General features: G+C 41.6%; 1 protein-coding gene across 2 annotated transcripts in view; it reads left to right on the forward strand.

Annotated features, from left to right (window-relative positions):
- Window positions 1–2,095: 2,095 nt before the first annotated feature.
- Window positions 2,096–21,354, forward strand: part of CPAMD8 (C3 and PZP like alpha-2-macroglobulin domain containing 8) — a 57,532-nt gene continuing 38,273 nt past the window's right edge. Inside the window, exons 1-19 of one of the 2 annotated variants that reach the window (XM_074808774.1) lie at window positions 2,096–2,276; window positions 4,555–4,706; window positions 5,996–6,018; window positions 8,477–8,642; window positions 8,776–8,828; window positions 9,305–9,322; window positions 10,307–10,361; window positions 10,497–10,610; window positions 11,428–11,512; window positions 11,810–11,918; window positions 12,387–12,614; window positions 12,785–12,955; window positions 13,331–13,459; window positions 15,729–15,918; window positions 17,189–17,361; window positions 17,471–17,620; window positions 17,734–17,895; window positions 19,934–20,076; window positions 21,080–21,142. In XM_074808774.1, coding sequence (XP_074664875.1) covers window positions 2,194–2,276; window positions 4,555–4,706; window positions 5,996–6,018; window positions 8,477–8,642; window positions 8,776–8,828; window positions 9,305–9,322; window positions 10,307–10,361; window positions 10,497–10,610; window positions 11,428–11,512; window positions 11,810–11,918; window positions 12,387–12,614; window positions 12,785–12,955; window positions 13,331–13,459; window positions 15,729–15,918; window positions 17,189–17,361; window positions 17,471–17,620; window positions 17,734–17,895; window positions 19,934–20,076; window positions 21,080–21,142 — 2,267 coding nt within the window. In that variant the 5' untranslated portion in view covers window positions 2,096–2,193. Of the gene's footprint in view, window positions 2,277–4,554; window positions 4,707–5,995; window positions 6,019–8,476; window positions 8,643–8,775; window positions 8,829–9,304; window positions 9,323–10,306; window positions 10,362–10,496; window positions 10,611–11,427; window positions 11,513–11,809; window positions 11,919–12,386; window positions 12,615–12,784; window positions 12,956–13,330; window positions 13,460–15,728; window positions 15,919–17,188; window positions 17,362–17,470; window positions 17,621–17,733; window positions 17,896–19,933; window positions 20,077–21,079; window positions 21,143–21,354 lie in introns of those variants that run through there. The other variant, XM_074808775.1, reaches the window with a different exon arrangement.

The following is a 21,354-nucleotide window of genomic DNA, read 5'->3' on the forward strand; positions in this document are numbered from 1 at the left end:
AGCAAAATGGATTCAGCGTACATAATATTAAAAGCTGAAAACTGCTCCAGAACATTCTGCAACTCCTCCCACAGATGAGCTATAGCCAGAAAAATCCCATTAAAAATAAATAAAAATAACCTTTTTCAAGGTGGTGAACAATCTTTAAAAATTTCTTGTTCAGTAGTGAGAGCATAATTCTGATGTTCTGATTGTATTGAATAAAACCCCTTAAATTCTCCGCCCTGGTCTTGACAATTAGGGCAGGTCTTAAGACAGGATCTGTAGACAAACATTAGTCAAGGATTGCTGATGTAATAAGAGTGGTTTAAATAGGTGATTTCTTTAAAACCTTCCCAACTCTTGGCTATGACTTTAACTGTCATGTCCAGTCCTAAAAACCATAATGAGCTTTGCAAATAGTCCTTTTGATTTGAGACTGTTGTTTAAGTTGTCCAATATAATTTTTCAGGTGAGATATACTTTTTAAAGTTCTAGCTTTTTTTTAAAATTTGACAAAATCTGTTCCCTCCTCTTCTAGACTTGTTATGCCTCCACACAAAAATAAGACAATGCTGTTTTGAGATAGATTTAAGTAGGAAAAGAGCCACCTCTAGCAGTGTTAGTGATTGTTGAAGATAATCTGAATTTACCAAAAAGCTGCTGAGTTAATGGTTTGATTTTTTTTTTTTAAGAGAAGTCATATTAAAATTAGTATAAGTTTCAAACAAGGTAAAAATTTAGGCACCATTTAACAGGCTATGGACTGACTGATCAGCCTCTGAAGTCCTATTGCTGAAGCAGTCAGGGAAACTTCACTCCTTTTTGATGACTGTTTTTAGGGAATGGCCTGACTTGCAGGAAATCGATAGCTAGTGCTGATACTGCTAAAATATGTGGTGATCGAAATAATTTTAAGAGGGTGAAAAAAATTTTAAAAGTTCAGTAGCTTTAGCAACTTGATTTGCTGTTGTCAGGAGCTAGAAGAAAGGGCCTTTGGTAAACTATTGAGTTGTCTTTTGGATACAAATCTGTATTTTTGCTGGGCTCCATATCAGTGATTTTTAGAAGAAATGGAATTGGAGGTTCAAACAATGGAGCTAATTTAGAAAAAACAATAGTATTTCTTAATTTTTTTTGTTCTGTTTTCTTCACAGTTTACTTTAAGCCAGGTGTGTCGTGTTGGGGGAAAAGTATGATTCAGACAACCTACACTGAGGATTTTCATTTATTCCCAGAGGTAGAGTTCAGCTCTGTTGAAGCACATCTGGGATGCTGCCTTGCCCCGGCTGTCTCCAGCAAGGGTTGGAGAAATCATTCCTTGGTATCTCGGTGGCGTTTAATTTTTTCTGTCACCCTGAGGCTCTGCTGTTGCTTTGGATATGCTTTTCCCTGATCGCTGGGAGCTCCACTCTCAGGCTGCACCCTCTGCTGCAGTGAGAGCTCCCCCTCCTGTCCCCAGCCCCGGGAACCACGGGCGGGGACGGAGGGATGGAGAGGGACAGGTTAGGGCCTAGGGATGGAGGAGGATAGAGCAGCATCAGTCCCGCCACTGGATTTTGAGTTGGAAAGCGGTTTTTTTGGCAGTGCTGGCCGGAGCTCCTCGCAGTCCAGAGGCTCAGTTAATGGGACCGGACCGCGCAGGGGGTGCTGTGCCCTGTCCAGGGGTGGGGGGGGACCTTTCGGACCCGAAGCTTTTGCAGCTCTGGCATTAGCGTGAGGCACCCCGGCACCCTCGGGGACCGGGGGAGGAAGGCGGGGAGGGCTCGGGCAGGTGCTGTGCGGGGCCGGCTGGGCTCGGCGGGCGCGGAGCCGGTGCCGGGGCAGCAGGCCGGGCTGTCGGGGGGGCGGCGGGGGCCGGGGCCTGGCGCCGGGCGGGCAGCGCACCTGGGAGCGGGCGGGGGCCGGGGAGGTTGGGGGCGGAGGTGCGGGGCCCGGCCCCCCCCACCCACCCCCCTCCACCTCCCCCGGTGCACGCTGTCAGGAGCAGGCGGGGGAGCCGCAGACAAAGAGCCGGGGCCGGAGCCGAGCGGGCACCGGGGCCAGGAGGGGGCGGCCCGGAGGCGGGGACGCGGCGGGGGCGGCGGCCAGAGGCACCGGGGAGCCGAGCCCGGGAGCGGGGCGGCGGGGAAGCTCGGGCTGCGCTCGCCGGGAACAAAAGGCTCCTCCTGCCCGCCGGAGAGCACCGTGGCCGGGGGGGGGCTCCGGAGCACCATGCCCCGCAGGGAGCCCGGCTGCGCCTGGGGGGTCCTCCTGACCCTCTGCAGCCTGAGCGCAGCCCAGCCCCGGGAGAGGCAGTAAGTACCGGGAGGCGAGCCGGGACCCTCGCGGGCCCGCGGGCAAGCTCCCCGGGAAGGGTGGCGGGGAGGGGGACACGCAGACGAACCCCTCCGCTCTGCGAGGGGCTCCGGGGGTGGCTGCACCAGCCACTTCACAAAGCCTGGGAAAAGTCCCCTTGAGGGGCCGGGGTCGGGAGGCGAGCTGCGGCGGGTCCCCAGCCGAGCAGCACGTTTGTACTCGCCGGTGCAAAAGTGCATACATAGCGTGGGGAAAGGGGAAAAAAGAAAAAAGCCTCCTTAGAAATACCTGCCTGTAGCTCCTCCAGCGAGCGGTTGCAAAGCTTTTATCTGCAAACAATTATTTAAGGAATCCGGGGTGTTGCACAGGGGCTGCTGTTGTGCTTGGGATGGTTGAAGGTAATGTTGGGCGCTCTCGCAGAGCATGGGAAACATTCTTGTGGGGAAGATCATCCGGGGAGAAACATTTCACTGCGGGAAAAGTTCTCTGGCTTTTAGAAACTGAATCCACAGCTCGTTCCAGTATCTTTAGGTTAACTTTGGTTAAGGTTTACTTTGTTCTTTATCCCTGGCTTATTATAGCGCGTCAACATCGTGAATAGCTGCATTAACTGAGTGCCATGGAGAACTTATTTTCACTTGCTTACTAGAAAATATTTAACGTCCTGCCAAGTTTTGGTGTAACCTGACAGAGCTGTTAGTCAAATGTGCTTAAAGGATCTGTCCAGTCACTGTCAAGTTAACTGTTTAATTGCCAAGTTAAATATTTAATATTCAAATGTCACTTATGAAGTGATTTAAATAGCTGTGTCAACAGGCTGATACTTCAGAAGGAGTTGCAGCAATTTAGAACAATGTGGATACATGTGCTCCACATATGGCACTGTAGCGCTGTGCTTATGTGACAGTTTGAATCTAATCATTCCCCGCTGGATGCAGATGGTACTCTTTCTCCCTCTGCAACTAGATCAGCTATGTCTTTCTTACCAAGAATTTGCAGGCTACGTAGTAACTTTTTATTGTTATTATTGTTCTGATGACTTTTCAAACCTGGCAACCATAAGGTTTTGAATCTGCAAGTACCCCGTGCAATTTAACTCAAATGCCACAGAGATCTGAACTTCCTTTGGGGGTAATGGGATCTCCATGGCAATGAGGCCTGCTGAGAGAGAAACATGGGGTTGGAATTTGATAAAAGATGACTTGGGGGCTGTAAAACACCATCATCCTCATCCCAAAGTGATAATTAATCATGAACTAAAGCGACCTGGCTCATGGAACTGCAGAAAGGCACGGGCTGAGAAATTGAACTTTAAAGAGTCATTTGAGGAATTGCCTCGTTTTAAAAAATCCTTTTGGGTAGAAAAAACCCCAGAAAGGTGTGTCATGAAGAGAATATAAATGTGTTGCTTACAGCCCAATGCATCAAAGAGCTCAGAGTCTGTAATGCTTTTAGTTGACAAGTTCATGGCACAGTGCCATTCAGCACAGAGGAATGTACCGATTCCATTCAGAAACACAAGGATTGTAGTATATATGGGAGGTCGTCTAGGGTGGCTTTAAAACTGTGTGTGCCTGCTAAAATAATTCCTTTTTGCCGAGGTTTTTAAACTTGCAGGGTATAATTGTTTGAATAAAAATTGGTAGCAGAACTGAGAAATTGAGCCCAATCTTTCAACTGCAGTTTCTGGGCTGTTTCTATATAAATTGGAAGTTTAGACACGTTACACGTATGTGAGCCTGACATTTAGAAAGTGCTGAGTATCAGCATTGAGAGTCACTTTTTTTTTTGTATATCAAGTTGAACTATGAAAATGAAGCCATGAAAAATAATTGAGGCAAAAATGTTAGAAGTAGCCAAACTGTTTCAAAACCAAGCATTATCTACAAAACTCTACTTGAGGTTCAGGTACCTCCTTCTTCTTTCATGAACTTCAGCTTTTTTATGATTATCTAGTTGTATATTTAGTTTGTTTATATATAGTATATAAATAATTTTTTATATATATGCAATAAACATAAATATTACTGTCTTTATTTTAATACTAAGGATTTGTAAGCCACTTAGGCTCTGCTCATTTCTGTGTGCATTCCGTGTTCATTTTATGCGTACTAGAGATAGGCCTAGGCTGCTGGTGGTCGTAAATGTGACCCTACAGGGGCAAAGATGTTACAAGGTAGTCTGTTCTTTTCCCTTTGTTATACATAAAGTGGTTACAAATAAAGATCACACTCTTGTTGCTCTTCTTGACCATCCGCTTCCAATTTTGCTCCTCAGGGGCTATTTGATTGCGGCACCTTCTGTTTTCCGAGCCGGTGTAGAGGAAGCTATAAGCGTAACCATCTTTAACTCTGTCAAGGAGACAACAGTCCAGATTCAGTTAGTGGTCAAAGGAGAAACTGTGTCACGAGGCCATGGAACAGTTCTGGGTAAGTTCCTGTAATTCTGAGCTTGAGAACTAGTTTATAAGTTGAGATGCTGTGGGAACACATCAATGTCTCTTAGAGAATTGCTTTAGGTGATAATGGAACTGGAACCAAACTAATATTTAATTCACTGACTACTGCTAAACGTTCTCAGTGGATTGTGCTAATGTGGTTTTGACGTATATGATCTCAAACACCAAGGCCAATAATTTTGGAACACCAAGACATCCAGAGACCCTAGGTAACTGATATTCAAGTGTTTTATAGTGAGGATCTTCCCTTTTGAAACCTGACTGTTTGACACTGGAGAGCTGTATATGGAATAAGATAAGCTGACTTTAAAGAAAAATATAAAGTCTACAACAACATCATCATTTTCTACCCTTATTTTAAAATGAGTGCTGGAAATTCAATCTCCCCATCTTCAGGACTGAGTATTGCTGAGAGAGGTGGTAATATTTGTGCAGTTGGATAAGTGTTTAAAATCCAAGACAGATACCTCGCTGTCCTGTGTGTAAAGCCAAAAAGTGTTTTGATGATGTCCAACTTAATACTGAATGAATTTACATTAGTGAAAATGAAATCCAGTAGCGCTGTTCTACTGCTTCTAGCAGCAGTGTAAGCTGTAATGTAGACAAGGCTCAGGCAATCAGGCTCTTTAAACATCATGTTTTAACCCTTCTGTGTGTAAAAACTGGGAGTTATATAAAAGCCATTTCCTTTCTTGGAACAGATTGTCTCTGGTTTTATCTTCCCCTTGTCGTCTTTGAAATTGGCTGACAATTGCTAAGTAATTCAAAGGGAGTGATGCTTGCACATGTGGACAACATATGCTAAAGAGAAATCTTAGGTATGGCTGTATCCAGCAATCAAAACAGATTCTATGAGTGTTTGTTTTGAGAATTATTCGAGTCCCAAAAGAGGCCAGGTCCTTTTTACAGCAAAATACTTCTGTAAGCATAGGATGCCCTGTGCTGAAACCTCAGCCGTGGTGGCACTCCCTAACTATAGAGCTCTTTGCAGCTTTACCTTGGGCAAAAATTGTAAATAAGTGTGGACCAATTTTATTTCTGAGAACTCTGCTAGGTCCAACTTGCTCACTCTGCAGATTGTTTTACACAATGTAGGAAAATTACTTCAGATGAAATCATAATGAAGGGGTATTGCAGTTAGCAGCTCTATGACACGGGGTCTCCTTTCACTCAACTGCAAATGTCTACAATGTTAGTACCTTAGCTTCGGAAGGATAACACACTCTCTCTCTCTCTCTTTCTCTCTCTCTCTCATTTTAGATAAAGGAACAATTAAACTGAAGGTGAGTGTCAATTATTTTAAGATGTTTTTCATGAAAACATGAGGGACTTGCCTTCAACCACCTCAGGCATCGCTCTCTGAGCGGCTGCAGCACAAGTACAGGTCACATTCTGGTGCACGTGCTAAGGAGGAAGCAACCTTCACAGGAGGAAGAGTGAAAAGAATAAAGCTTAATCCATCACAACTCATCTGTCACGCCCTCACACCACTGAAGAAAATTAATGGCTGAATCTGTGGCTCATTGCTCAATGTAAAGTTCTATGTTGTGTTAATTGTATAAGAATGGCGGTACATATTGCTATGTAAGTGATGCAGAGCATTGGGCAGACCACAGAAATTCATAGAAATGGCAGATTATTGAACGTTGTGTCTCTCCTAGTTATTCTGGTACTACTATGTTATTTAAAAAACATAGACTTTCACCAGTTTTGTCTACATGTAGTCTTTGACACTAGTGATATTTTTGCCATCAGCATAGTCCATAAAATGAAGCTTACCCATACTAAAGAGATGGAGGGAATGAGAACAACTTCTTATTCCCAAAGAGGATTTGTAGCGGAGTGAAATGATGATGAATTTAAATGTAATTCTGGTAGAGAGTTCCAGTAGCCATTAAACAGAAATTGCATATGCTTATGTTAGTAAATCACACTTTTTAAAGCAATATCTGGGTTTATTAGAATCCCTAGGATACTGGAGATCTGGGGTGCAGTGAAAGGTAGCCATTCCTACAGCAGAAAGATATCCTGTAAAACCTGTCCTCTGCTTTGTACCTTGTGCGAGTTACCCTTCCTCATGCCAAGGAGTGAGCTAAACGCTACCAGTTCAGAGTTCACTGTTCATTGAAAGAAGTAATTTAGGTTTTGCTGTATGTAGGACTAAGTGACACCATACAGAAGAAAAAGAATCCATTTTCATGGTTTCTGTGAGATAATTTGGCTGTGCTTCCATGCTAGTGCAGGACCTTTGTCTCCATCCCTCTGCCTAGGTCTTTGAAAAGTGGGGTGTAAATTCAAAGCAATATGAGTTTTTAGTCTTGTTGCTGACTAAGCACCATCAAAACATTTGAAACTGGAAGAGCCATATTATGCATTACATTTGGTGATTTGCAGTGGAAGTTTATTACTTCAAATGTAGGCAAAATGGAGATGGACTGAAGAACAAGTCTTAAAAGTGTTGGATCTCTTAACTTAGTCAGGACTTGCTCTGGAGTTGTCACCTCTGATGGGAGGTGGAGGGGGTGGGTGGAACAAATCATATAAATATTAAATTGTGCCGTGCTTCTGGCACAGCAGTAGCTAGCACCACGCAGACCTGTAGGCTCTGGATAGTATGCTAGACTAATCACTGTAGCATATGACCCTGGGAGAAAAACCCACCGTATTGCATCACTAGTTCTTGACTGATGCTGGTCATGTCTGAATGAGTTTTTTCTATGCAGTGCCATAAGAAAAACGGTCTGTTTCTTTGCAGTGGATCCAGGTATTTGGGAACAATTCTACTGTAGCACTGTAGCACGGCACAGATGCCTTCACTGCACCTACTGCATCATCTACATCAGCATTAGCCTATAAGTAAATTAAAGTCTTTGCTTTACAGAAGTCTAACTAGCTTGATGATGGTCTGCCATGACTGATTGGATCTCCTCTGCCTCGGTGGCATACCTCAAGAGTTTTCTTTGCCTTCTCTGTAATTACTCTGTGGCTGATGATACTGCCCTGTCCTGCCGGTAGTTAAACTGTGTCTGGGAATTAGGTTCTAGAAAGGGTTTGATACTCCCCCACCCTTTACTGTGCTAATATACAACTACGTAAGTATCTATTCCTTTCATTTCAAGAAGGTATTATATGGACCTATGTAATAGGAAACAGCAGCAGCTATACCAAATGCTATAGAGTTCTTTATCCAAAGACTGTAACTCACTGTTGAATAAAATCTGCAGTGTTATTGCTGATTTCAGTTTTTGGTTTTTTTGCTCTCGAATTATGACCTGCTATCATAGTATTTCTGTGTTACCAGTTTTTTTTAATCTGTGATTTTTAGTATAATGTATTTTTTTAAAGTCTTTTATTTATCTGAGCAACTGGTTGAAAATGTGCAAGCAAGCATGTTTTGTTTTGGGGTTTTTTCCCCTCTATCCGTAGAGCCGTGTCTTCCATAGCATGGTTGGTTTCCCCATGTAACACACCTCTAGTGGAAGCGGCACATGTAGATCAAATATCAGTTTGCTTGAGTGATAAAGAAAGAGTAGAAGAGAATTTCCTGCTGTGTTTTTAGTATGACTTTGCTTCCTTTGAAGTTTAAACATTGTAAAATATCTAGTATGTTCTTCATTTTCTTTTTATTACTAACACATAGTTACACTGAATTGCAGCAGGTGGCTGCTCTTTGCTCACTTCACTGTCAGTTATATTCCCCAGAAAGCTCAAAGGCTCCTCACCTCATGGTCTGTTTTCTAGGTGCCTTCAGGACTTCGTGGACAAGCACATCTGAAAGTCTGGGGCAACCGGCATCTAGCAGAGGAAGGCTACATTTTTCACAACTATACCACAGTGACCATTGATAGCAAAGGATCATCAGTGTTCATCCAGACTGATAAACCTGTCTATAAACCCAAGCAGAAAGGTAAAGTGACCTTGGAGAACTTGCTTAGGGCTGCTTTCAAGCAAAACTTTTTTTCAAGGGTAGATTCTAGGATGAGATACCCTGTTCAGTGTCAGCTGTGATGACTAATAAATTTCCTCTCTTCCTTTTTTAGTGTTGATAAACCTCTTTATGGTGACTTCTGACTTGAGACCAGTCAATGACAGGGTAAAGAATACTGTTTTCTTTCACACTGTAAATATGATGGAATACTTGGCAACCTGTATTTTATTCTCATGTACAGTTATGCAGAAATATAATTGGATTTTTTTAACCTATTTAGGCATATCTTGTGATTGCTTGTTGTTATTTACAGTTTAGTTTTTTTCATTTGTCACATCACTTTTGAAGGGGAATATGCACTTTTGTACTGCTAGCACTGTAGTGTAACTATGCTGAAGCAGTTAGAAGAATTTTTCAGAGACTTGCACTCTATTTAGGTAATGCACAGATATGCAGAGTATTACTTTTCCAGTTAGATGCATGAATGAAATCTATGTTTCTCAGGCTACTCTTAGCAAAGAAGAGATGTTTAAACCTTGTAACTTTATGCATCATACCTTGCTTATGTCGACTTGGCAGTTCATCACAAGAAGCAGAAAAGTAGCTTTGTTTCATAGCATCTTTTATTCTTTTTTTTTCAGATTGAAGCTTATGTGGTGGTGAGTATCTGTCTGCCAATCATCTAGCACGTATCCTGTCGAGGCACAAGATTCTTGTAGCCTTGAGACGAACGAGTCACACGTCTGTACCTTTTCGAGTCCATTATGGCCATTCCCAACTGTAACCTATGCAATTATCTCTATCCCTGTGTCTTTAACTGATCTTTGTGTCTTGCTTTTTTGTTATCACCAACAGATATACTTGTTTTCTACTTCAGTTTCAGAAATCCATTCCCATTTTTCAGCCTGAGAAGAATTGGCTAAATTCACTGGGGTTTATAAATGTAACAGTCCCACTCAATTTCTCCCTTCTTTCCAATGCAGACACACTCCTATCCTTCATCTGGCTGGGCTGATATAGCAGGGCCAATCTCATCTCTGCACCCAAACATTATGATAGTGGACAATAGAAATTCATGGCAAGGAAAGGGTGCTCCTGTCTTCTTCCTTATGAGGTGAATGAGAGGTTCCTTCTGTGTCTAGTCTTTTTTTTCTTTTTTTTTTTAAACCATGTGTTTTTAGCTGTCAGCAAGCAGAAGAATTCACCCTTTTCTCTTGTTTGCATTCAGTCACAGATTTAATGCTGACAAAAACAGTGGGATTAATTTCATCTGACTTTGACATCTAAAAATTGTCTTGTTAGTTGTACAGCTCCCTTTATGAATAGAAAGAAAGCATCTTCAGAGGCCAGTTCATCCCTTCCAAAATAGGTGTCTTAAGATAGGTGGAAGACCTGCCACTTGACAGTGCTTACTTGTGTGCATTGGTTATAGAAGCAGTGTCCTTAAATGAGTACTGAATTTTAGAAAGCAAATGCCCCCCGGTAAAGTATCTTCAGAAAATTTTTGACAGATGTTAGTTACATTTGAGCTGTTAGAGAAGTGTATATATTACAAAATGAAGTTCTTTGTTGCAAACTGAGTTAAATGTGTTAGTGATATTCATTTTCACTGTGATGTTTCTCATCCCTAAACCACTATGCAGGATCCTCGGGGGTCTCGTATGATAGAGTGGAGCAATTTGAAGCCGTTTTGTTGTGGTAAGTTTCAAATTATTTTTTTCTCAGTGTATTGTTACTTGCTTTTGCTTCTGCTTATACTTAGTTGTGTCCAGTAATCCTTGACAAGGGCTGATGAGTGACACAGAGCTCACAGTATGTTCTTTCCTTTTTCAGGTATCGTAAATATGACTTTTCCTTTGTCTGATCAGCCCGTGTTTGGTGAATGGCTCATCTTTGCTGAAATGCAAGGGCACACATACAACAAATCCTTTGAAGTTCAGAAATATGGTGAGTTGTATCCAAATCAATTTTGACTATAACCCAAGTGCATTTGGAAGAACAAAACATTATGAAATGTTTTTACTTGAGATGAAACACCCGAGAAATAATACATTTTAAATGTCATGAGGAAAAATTCTTTAGAGGCTATGTACTCCAGGGATATAGACACATGCAACTTAATCAAGCCCCTTGTTCCTGTCCTCCACACTTCATAAAGGACCTGAAATGGAGTGTCATATTGCACCATCTATTCATGTAACAAAGGTTTAATTTTGCTTTGGAAAACTCTTTAAGATGCTTTCAGTCTGTTGGTACTTTCCTGATTTCTCAGAGCCCTCATTGGAATTCTGAATTCTTTTTTTGCTACCCCCCTTTTCAGTCTCAAAGTCCCTCTGTTTGATGAAAGGTTACAGCCAGCACACCATCTCTGACATCTGACCTGATCACACAAGCGTTTATAGACACTGACAACTGCTAATATCTCAGCTCTATTCCCGACACATTGTGGAGGAGTCAGTAGGGAGTTGTCCTCTTTACCATGTATCTAAGAGAAGAAGCTTGAGCTCAAATCCTGGAACACAGATCCCTCTGAAAAGAAGTAAAAAATTTTGAGGGTGTTTTGCTAAGGTCGTCTTGCCAAGGTGGTCTTGGTTTGCTACTTTTGTTGATTCGTTCTCTGCTGAGGGCTGTCCTGCCTAATGTTACCTACACTGCCCTCATCCGACCAGAAGCAGTGATCTTGTCAGAGCTGTGTATGCTTTTGCTATAATCTGCACAATAAGATCTCCTTGAAAAGATTTTGTTATATTTCTTTTCCTTGTAGTATTACCAAAGTTTGAGTTGCTGATTGACCCCCCTCACTACATTCGTGACCTTTCACTGTGTGAAAAAGGAACTGTCCATGCCAGGTAGGAACATATCCCAAATAAAGTTTCATTCCTATGGATTGTAGTACAGCCACAGGATGGTGCAGTCACTGGAGCTTGGATCTCATCTGCAGCAGACCTTTCAAATGATTTCTGGTCATCATCAGAAGCTTTTCGATGTAAGAGCCTTCATAAAACATGTTAACACTAACAAGCTGGAAAACCACCTGTGATATTTTTTGTGTTTTCTAGATGTGCAGGTCACATGGTACTAGCTTTGATATAATCAGGAAAACAGAAAATAGCTGGAAGTTAGTCATTATCTTCTTTCCATTTCAGATACACGTTTGGAAAACCAGTGACAGGAAAGTTAATTGTCAATATGACTATAAATGGCGTAGGGTACTACAGGCATGAAGTGGGACACCCTGTCCTCAAGACCACACAGGTGAGGGAGACCATTGCATCAGCTGCAATGAAACACCTGATCTGTACTCTTTAATACCACAGCTCTGTTTTATGTTACTGATGGGAGATCAGAAAATGAATGAATAAATGTGATCGTTTGGTCCAGTAAATAAAAATATTATGTATTTTTACATGGTATGTTTATGGTTTCGGGGGTGAGAATTTGTTGGTGTAGTACTAATCTGGTTTTAGAGCATATGGGGCTGAGGGAGAACATGAGAATGAGGGACTGTGACAGAGCTAGTCCAGGCTATGGATAAGGGAGGAAATTAAACTTGCTTTCTTTCCTCCTTCTTTCACTCACTCCCCAATTAATTCCCTCCACTCCACATCCTTTAAAAATACTGCTGCAAACTCCTATCTAGTGCCTACGTTTTAGATTTGGCTTCTAGACCCTTTGTGAATGTAAATGCAAACTCAGGTTTCGGTTCCCCAACACACTTTGTAGATTGATGGCTCTGCTGTTTTCGATGTGTGTGTGAAAGACATGATGCCAGCTGACGTTCCGGAACATTTTCGAGGCACAGTCAATATCTGGGCCACAGTCATCAGCTCTGATGGGAGCAAGCAGGTTACGTTTGATGACTCAACGCCAGTTCAGAAACAGCTGATTGATATCAAGTACTCCAAGGATACCAGAAAACAGTTCAAACCTGGACTGCCTTACAAAGGAAAGGTAAGATTAAAAGTAGAGACACAGACATGTGGCTGATATAAGGTTATACTGACTTGATCCCAGCATGTTACCCCATGTTCTGGTGTGTTTTTCCCACCTGCTGTTTCTGTCATTGACTGGAATTGCCTGTAATTTAAAACCCATTGTTCTATAAATGAAACACTGCGTAGGTAGAAGTCACCTACCCAGATGGAAGTCCAGCTGACAGAGTCACTATCCGAATTAAAGCTGAACTCACTCCAAAGGACAACGTTTATACGAGTGAACTGGTATCAAGAAATGGCCTGGTGGAATTTGAAATCCCCTCCATCCCTACAGCTGCCCAATATGTCTGGCTGGAGGTGGGTGAAAGCTCTTTATAGGATTAGCAGGCTTTAATGTAACTAATCTTGTCAAACCTGCACTTTATAAATCAGTGCTACAAACAGGAAATCAGTGCCTTTTAGCTTCAGCTTCTTGATTTAAATGCAGCAAACACTTGCTTTGTTTCTTGCTGCCAGTATAACGGACATTGCGCATCATGAAAAGCTGCTTCTCCAAATACAGCTTAGCGTAGTGGTAAGGGTCCAGTATTTGGAGAGTACTGTTGCTGTGTAAAGCTGACAAGAGATGGACAGCTGGAAAGTATAAAACGGGAGATGGGGATGCAGTGTAAGAAGAGAATACAAATCAGGCTTTCTATGCATGCATAACATTCAGATGTAACTTTTGTTAAGACCAAAGTGACAGCGATTGATGGGAAACCGTCTGGGGATCAATATCTGCCAAACTACTTGTCCATCAGTAGCTGGTACTCGCCCAGCAAGTGTCACATCCAGCTCCAGGCACCAGACAAACCTTTCCAGGTATGTTGGCTTCATATTCCATCATGGCAACAACTGCATTTCTTGGCTTAAGGTACTTTGTTCTTATTAAACACTTTTAGCCACTTCTGTTTCTGGGATCCTGGACTGTTACCGTTTCCACTACAAAGCCTGAAGTAGCTGCGCTTCAGCCACCAAATAATTGTTCAGTGTGGGCTGCACACAGCTCTAAGCGAAGTGCCTTTGATGCTTTGCACAACATCTCATTCTCCTCTGTGTTGTGAGGAGAGGGTGGATATAGGCACTGACAACGTTCAGGTTTTTCCTATCGGAATGTATGTTCTGTGCAGCTCCAGTAGCGTTCACATAGAAATTGTTGGGTGAAAATGGCATGCTTTAGTTCAAGCCAACAAATGTTGAAAGACTGGAGGTGGTGTTAGTGAGAGTAGCTTAATTACTAAAGATCTAAACTAGGGCTATGTAGTCTCACTAGAACTTCCAGTTTAAATCTCAGCTGGATGTGTTTAGTCTTCCAATTGTCAAACTATGAACATAAGTTATCTTGTCTTCTTTCATAGCTTTTGTATGAGCCTCCCTAAAAATGTAGTTCTTCCATATAAAAGTTGTGATCTCTTCCCTAAAGGAAAGATCTGATTTAACTGTGATTCCTGTTGCATATTGTTTGACTGAGAGTTGTTTAGGGATTGTTCCCTACCCAAGAAGATGCTTTGAGGGTCTGCACGTTGCTTTGTGGAGAAAAAAAAGAAGTGGGTTTTGGCAATATACACACTTAGATTTCTATTATCAGCAGATCCGTCAGGTTGGTTTCAGACTCTTTGTATCCAAGTAAGAGCATTTTTTTTATCATTGCATTTCATGGAAGTTTAATGGCTAATTAATCTTTTACAAGTTTCCTGAGGTATGGAAAGGGGATTATACACTGCTAATCTGAACACATTGTTCTTATTATAACCTGATTAGAACTAATTCTTCTGTGGGAAAGCTAAGAGTTGGATGACCAGCTGATGTGGGAACTGTTTCCCTGCTTTGCCAGCTCTTACTGGGTGTTCCAATTAGCTACATTCATTTTTTAATGAATTGTTTCATCATTTGCACTGGGGAATTCTTAATACTTCAAATATTTAATGTCACGAGGCTCTTCTTGGACTCTGTTGCATTGTTACTGTATTAACCGTTAGCAGCTCCTTATATTCAAGTCCTTGCCATTTTGGTTTGTACTTTGTGTACATTCTGGAAAGTTAACACTGTTACTGCTGAAGAAAGAGGTTTTTCAAAAGATTTCATTGGGATTTAACATTGCTATTCAGGCTTAACAAGTCTTAGCTGGGCATTGCGATGCTTTAAATGGCAGGAGGATTGGGAGTGGGAGTTGCTGAAGAAATCCTACTTAACACAAGCAGTAGCTGCTCCTCATATCCCAGAAGCAAGAAGTTTGTGATCCTAGGAAAGATGGCTACTCCACAGAAGGTTTATTGCTCAGCCACACATGACCCAGTCCTAGTCCTGTGACTGAGCGCTGATGTCTGTTCTCTTGGGATTGGCAGTGTTTGAGTGATTTTGTCTCCAGAGTATCAGTACTTAGTCGAGCAGCTCTGGGTACAGGACTTCGGTGTACAAAAAGTGCAGGAAGTCAGTGTGCTGCTCTGAAGCCTATTGCAGGCATCAGATGAGTTTACCCAGAAAAAAGAAGCTCTCTTCTCATTTATTTGCGTATTTGACAGCAACTCGAGTGCCAAACTTCCAAATTAATATCAAGACTTGTGTAATTTGAAAGCATTTTCCTTCAGATCTATTCCCAGTAATTTCATGCCACATTTGTTATGTTTGACTTAGTATTTGCCATATGAAAGTAATCACCATGTATAATCTCAATTAAACTGCAAAGACTATCAAACACACATCTCTTCCCACCCCCAACCCATCTCTTTCTTTCTTGGGCTGGACTACTGAAGGGGTGTCTAAAATTCAACCAATTCTGACAGCTGCTCTGTGCCAAAAGGCTTAACTTTCAGGATTCCAGAGATTCCTTTTTTGTTTCATTAATGCATACAACCCCCCAGCCCATTCTGCTGTTAGATTTGCAGGGAATGAGCTGAACACAGGCCCCTTTTTATTGTGAAGAAAGTCCATGAAAACAGTGCTAATGTAATGTACTTCTCACTGCATACATTTCTTAGGAGAGGGGTCACATCTCTTGTGGACTGAAACCCAAATAGACTTCTGTGCTTTAAAAATAAAAAGCATGCATTGTAACAGACCAGATCTTTTGCTTTTCTGTCTCTGGGTGCAGGTAGGAGAGGAGGCTTGGATTGCAGTGAAGTCCACATGTCCTTGCAACTTCACTCTACATTACGAAGTGGCGTCGCGAGGCAACATTGTCCTTTCAGGACTGCAGCCCAGTAACATCACCCAGCAGAGGAGCAAAAGAGCCACCTTTCCCTTTGAGAAGAACATTGATATCACACGCTTCCCAGGAACAGGTAGCTAGCATCAGAAATGCTAGCTTGCTCCGATTTTCAGGGAAAAACAACCTTTCTTCAAACCTAAATATCCTCTTTTTTGAATTTGATGGTCCTTAAAGGGCACAGAATATTTCTGTGCAAGAAAATATCCATTGTACACATAGTCATATAGAAAAAAAGATAAATTTTTCCAAGAGGAATAGCTCTTGGAGAGTTTTCTATAGGCTTTCTCTGTTATGAAAAGTCTAGTCTTAATATGCTTGGCCTGGGATCAGCTGAGTGGTAGGGAAGTGTATGATGGGGCTGGGGCCATTTACTAAGCTGGTAGAGCTTAAACTAGGAAGAGGACATTAGATGGACTGATAGCATGGATCGGGCTAAAGGAGGAGATCCCAGTCAGGATGGGAAGGGAAATGGAGTGTGGGCTCCTAGTTTGTACAACGAATAACAGAAAGATACAAATGTGAATTCAGGGAACAGGGGGATAAAGAATGGTATGCTTGGGAAGATGCATACAAGAGCCGCCAAAGGAAAAGTCTGTCCTAGTAACATGTCTGCAATAGCAGCCAGTTTCAGGGAGTTAGAGAAAAAAATAAAAGAAGCTGCCCTCAATGTACCCACCCAGCTTCTGGTAATCAATGGTTTAAGAATTCATAATAACTTTCGGCACTGAAGGCTGGTTCTGAGCTGTTGTATTTTCAGGTTGCCTAGAGGCATTGTGTTTGCTCCATCACTGGATGGGTTCAAGGTCAGGTTGGATGGAGCTTTGAGTAACCTGGTCTAGTGGAAGGTGTCCCTGCCCATGGCAGTGGGGTTGGAACTGGATGATCCTTAAAAGTCCCTTCTAACCCAAACTGTTCTCTGATTCTGTTTAACTGCTGCTAGTGATACAAAGCTCCTATAAACTGCATAATCCTTTTTCAAACCCATTTATACTTTTTCTCTCAGCAGCATTCTGCAGCAATAGCTGTCCTTTTTTGTTGATTTTAAATGGCTTGATAATTGTATACTTACTTGATTGTATGGGCAGGAAAACACTGGGTAGCCATTTGCTACCCACCTTCTCCATACTGCTCATTAGTTATGGGTGCTAATTGCCTAGCAGCTTTCATAAAGAAAAGAAAAAGGAAGGAAAAACATTCGGAGTTCAAGAAGAACATGTGGGACAGGAACAAGGGGAGAACAGCAAGTCCTGGATGGAGAGTTCTGTGCCTCACAGCATTTGGGTTGGGCAGGAAGACAGTGATTTTGAGAAATAAAATTGTCCTTTTTACAATTTATTTTTTAGCACCTACCAGTACCCCGGCAGCGGAGGTTGAAGTCTGCGTGACATTCCTCCGTTTCTCAGTAGCGCACACCATGGCTCCCTTGGGCCGTCTCCTGGTGTATTACGTCAGGGAGAATGGAGAAGGGGTCACAGACAGCCTGCAGTTCACTGTGAAGTCCTCCTTTGAAAATCAGGTATTGCCAATGCAGCTGGTGGAGAGGAAGGGCTGGTGTCTTGTTACTCTTTGTAGTTTCGTCTGCTGATTAGGAGTCGAGATAACGGGATTTAATGTTAAATTCTTAGGTTGCAGTGGCGCTCTCAGCAAATGAGACCAGACCTGGTGATGTTGTGAACATCAAGGTCAGAGCTGCAAAATCAAGCTGTGTCTGCATTGCCACTGTGGATAAGAGTGTCTACTTGCTGAAGACAGGTTTTCAGCTGACAGCCAGTCAGGTAAAAAGAAGCTTAAGGCACTGATGTCTTTTTCTTAATACTGCTACCTGCACTTTACCTTTAGTAAGTAGCCTTTCTACGTAAGGACAGCAGTCTCTTCCCTTTCCCTGCAGGTTTTTCAAGAGCTTGCAGAATATGATGTATCTGATGCTTTTGGAGCTCCGAAGGAAGAAGGGCACTTCTGGTGGCCAGGCATGTCCTCACGTAGACGCCGTAGATCTTCTGTCTTTCCCTGGCACTGGGACATCACCAAGGATGCTCGCTTCGCGTTTACAGTAGGAAGAATCAGCCTCACTTCTCTATGGAGTGTCTTTTTTACTTTCATGTTTGCAGGATAATTTTCAGCTCCATAGGCCATTATTTTTTTTCACATGAGAGCTGTTTCTCCCGGGGGGTAGTCTGAAAAGTAATTTCCAAGAACAGAGAGTACACTGTTCCAGCAAAGATATTGGAGAAACATGTTTTTATTTTGGTCAGTCTTGATGAGAGGGCCAGCTATCCTGTTGGGTGAAGGAATTCATGCTGATGCTCAGGAGAATCAGGCAGGGGACCAGAAGGTTTCTCCAATCATGGGTGAGCTTGCAGGTCTCTTCTGCAGTCACTTTGACAAGGAAGGAAGGTAGAACATGAGTCTTTCCTTATAGCTTTTTCCCTTTTAGACTATCCTTTGGAAATCCTTTAAACTTCTTTCCTGCCCCAGTCCTGCCAGCTCCTGTGGCCATCTGTGTGAAAGATCAGTAATGTTTTCGTTGTATCCTTGATCAAGTTGCTACTTAAATGCCATATACTTAGGTAATTATGTATGCTTGGTGTCTTTCAATAGTTTGACTTGACCAGATTTTAAAAATCTTACTTCATTTGATCTGTGCTGTGTATTTGCATCAACTTTCGAGTTGAGCGTTTAAAACAAGTTAGTTCTTGTTATTTAATGTACTCATGCACTACTTCATTTCTTCATTGCTTTGGGTACTAACAGTGCAGTCCTTTAAGCTAAAACCACTTCACTCATCTGTAGGTTTTAAGACATGTTTCCATTAGCTTCTAGCTTTCCTTTTGATTAAAATGATTGTTACCTGATCTATCTGAAAAGTGCTGCTTGTTGGCCTCTTTCTTCCCTTCCTACAGTTGCACAGTAGAGTCCACCCACCCTTTCAGACTCTGCTTACATCCCACCTCTTTGCCTTCCACACCACTGCAGCACATAATCTCTGTTCCCTGATTGCCTGAAACTGTAAGGACATGCCATGTCAAAGGCCGTGCTGTACATGTTACATGTTTTATATTCTTTACGTAAGTTTCTACTACTTGCCACTCTTAAAGATAGACTGGCCTAGAGAACCAGTGTTGCAGGTCTAATGTTTGATGTCCCTTCCATTTTTAATTCACATAACTGCTAATAATAATGATCCTTGCTTTCTTCAGATCCTCTTGTCTCTCTATTCTTTGTCCTTTCTGCAATTTTAGCTAAATTTTCTATTGTGTTGTCTTAAGCCCCACAGGCTTCCACATATTCCCCCAATGCCTCAATCTCTTAATCATAAACTTTAAATCCTCATTACTATCCGCTGCTGCTTCTCTGCCTGTGATCTGGCGGGGTTTTTGTTCTGATGCATTTTTTTCTTACTGAGAGGCATAAACTCTTGGGAAAAGATGCGTATGTTAATAGCTGGTACGTATGCATTGCTGTATACCTGCTTTGTAACAATTGGATGTGTATAGAAGAAGAACAAAGCTCACGCTTCCTTTGGTGTCTGGGAGTTGCTGTCTCTTATGAATAAGTGCATTTAGGGGACAGAGCTGGCAGACAGCTTTCCTATGAATTCTGTATTTTTACTGTGAAGCTGTGTGGACAGTTTCCATTTTGCTTGGCATTCCTGGTAGTGCAGAGTTGGTGATGTCTGATGTGAGCGCTGCCTGCTAACTGCAGCAGAACACACTGGAAACTTTTAGGAAGGGTAAAAAGCTGTAATGTAATATTCTAAGGGGAAAATATGTGTAATAATTTTTCACCTGTAGCTGCCTGGCAGTTACACATGCCCGGTAATGCTAGATAGGGGTTTAAATGCATTTTCCATGCAAACAAGAGCTTTCTCATAAAATCTCTGCCTATAAAGTGTCTACATATTTTCACATTAACAGTCATTTTTATATAAAGTTTTTAAAAATCCTCAAGTTTCAATTGAAATTTACCCCATGAATGTTGGAATAGGATTGGGAGATTCTATTCAGAAAAGTTTTTATTGGTACATGTCTAATTCTTTTTTTTTTTTCCTTGCTGGTTTTTGTCTTGTGGTATTCATTTTTATTGTCTAGGAAACTGGCTTGGTTGTAATGACGGATATAGTCAGCTTAAACCACAGACAGAACGGAGGCATGTACACAGATGAGGCTGTCCCAGCTTTTCAGCCTCATACTGGGACGTTGGTGGCTACAATGCATTCTAAAATAGCACCAAGGTAACATTTTTGTTGTAATGCATATTGTCTATGATACTCTTAGCTGTTTTTTTTCTATATTCTCAGCTTCTCACTTGATATTCTCACTTCCATGCCCCAAGTAAATTGCTTGCTTTAGGCAACGTGGTGGTGAGGAAACTCTCTTCTGTTGTCTTGTTAGACCCAACAAAAACTATAACTGACACAACTTTGTTAAATTTAATTCTAGAAAAATGCCAAGTAATATTCTTCAAAATGATCATTTGAAACTCTTTGCATATCTCAGTTTTCTCTGAGTTGCTGCTTCTCAATATTTGCAAGCTAGTCCTTGTTTTGCAGAGTTGCTCATTGCTCATTATTTGACCATTCAGCTGGTGGTCAAAATAAATAAAATGAGGTACTGCATGAAGAAAAAGTCGTTAAGTATTATGTCTACTGCTGCAATGGAGGATGGGCCTCCCTTTTGTATTCTGCACCATCTGATGGCCTCTTAGCAGAGTAAGTTTTGGAGGTTAGTTAAGAAGAAGATAATGAAGCATCACAGGTGTAGAAAAATGGACTAAATTGTGAAAATATTACAGATCAAGACAATTCCAAGAGAAGAAACAGAGTGGAGTATCAAGTAGTGATTGTAGTAACTGCTATTAGTAAGGTGATATCATGGGAAATCACATGCTCTATATGCTCCCTTTGATTTCATTTGGTGAGAGAATTTGGATCATAAAACATTTGTATTTTTTAGATTATATTATTTACACAAGTTTTTAAGATTATCTTATTTTTTAAAATTCTTATTTGTGTCTCCAGACTGTTTGATGAGTGTGCGCACAAGGGGATCATTTAGAAAGACTATGTAATTTGTGTTATGCATGATACCCGTTCACTTTTTAATGATTCTGTACCAGCTAGAGTTTTGGTTGGTCATGTGAGCTGCATTCAGGTGATAACACTGATTTATCAGGTACTGTTAAAACTGTCTTATTAAACAAATTAACTGCCAGGGACTTATTTCTTGTTCTAGCAGAGCAGAGAAGAGAAAAAGAACCTTCTTTCCTGAAACGTGGATTTGGCACTGCCTCAATGTCAGGTATTTGACAAGGAATTTCCTTAATTATATCCAGAGGGTCGCATCCTCTTCAACTGCAGAAAACAAAGCTCTTTAAAACCTACTGGAGTTACACTGGCATTCTCTAATATTTTTTTGTTGTTCTTGCTTTTATTCATTACTGCTTTAATCAATGTTTCTTTGTAATATTTCACCTGGTCTTAAAGTGTATTCACTTACTTCAAGTTGAACCT

The sequence above is a fragment of the Strix aluco genome, chromosome 29 (assembly GCF_031877795.1).
Source record: "Strix aluco isolate bStrAlu1 chromosome 29, bStrAlu1.hap1, whole genome shotgun sequence".
Taxonomy (NCBI): Eukaryota; Metazoa; Chordata; class Aves; order Strigiformes; family Strigidae; genus Strix; species Strix aluco.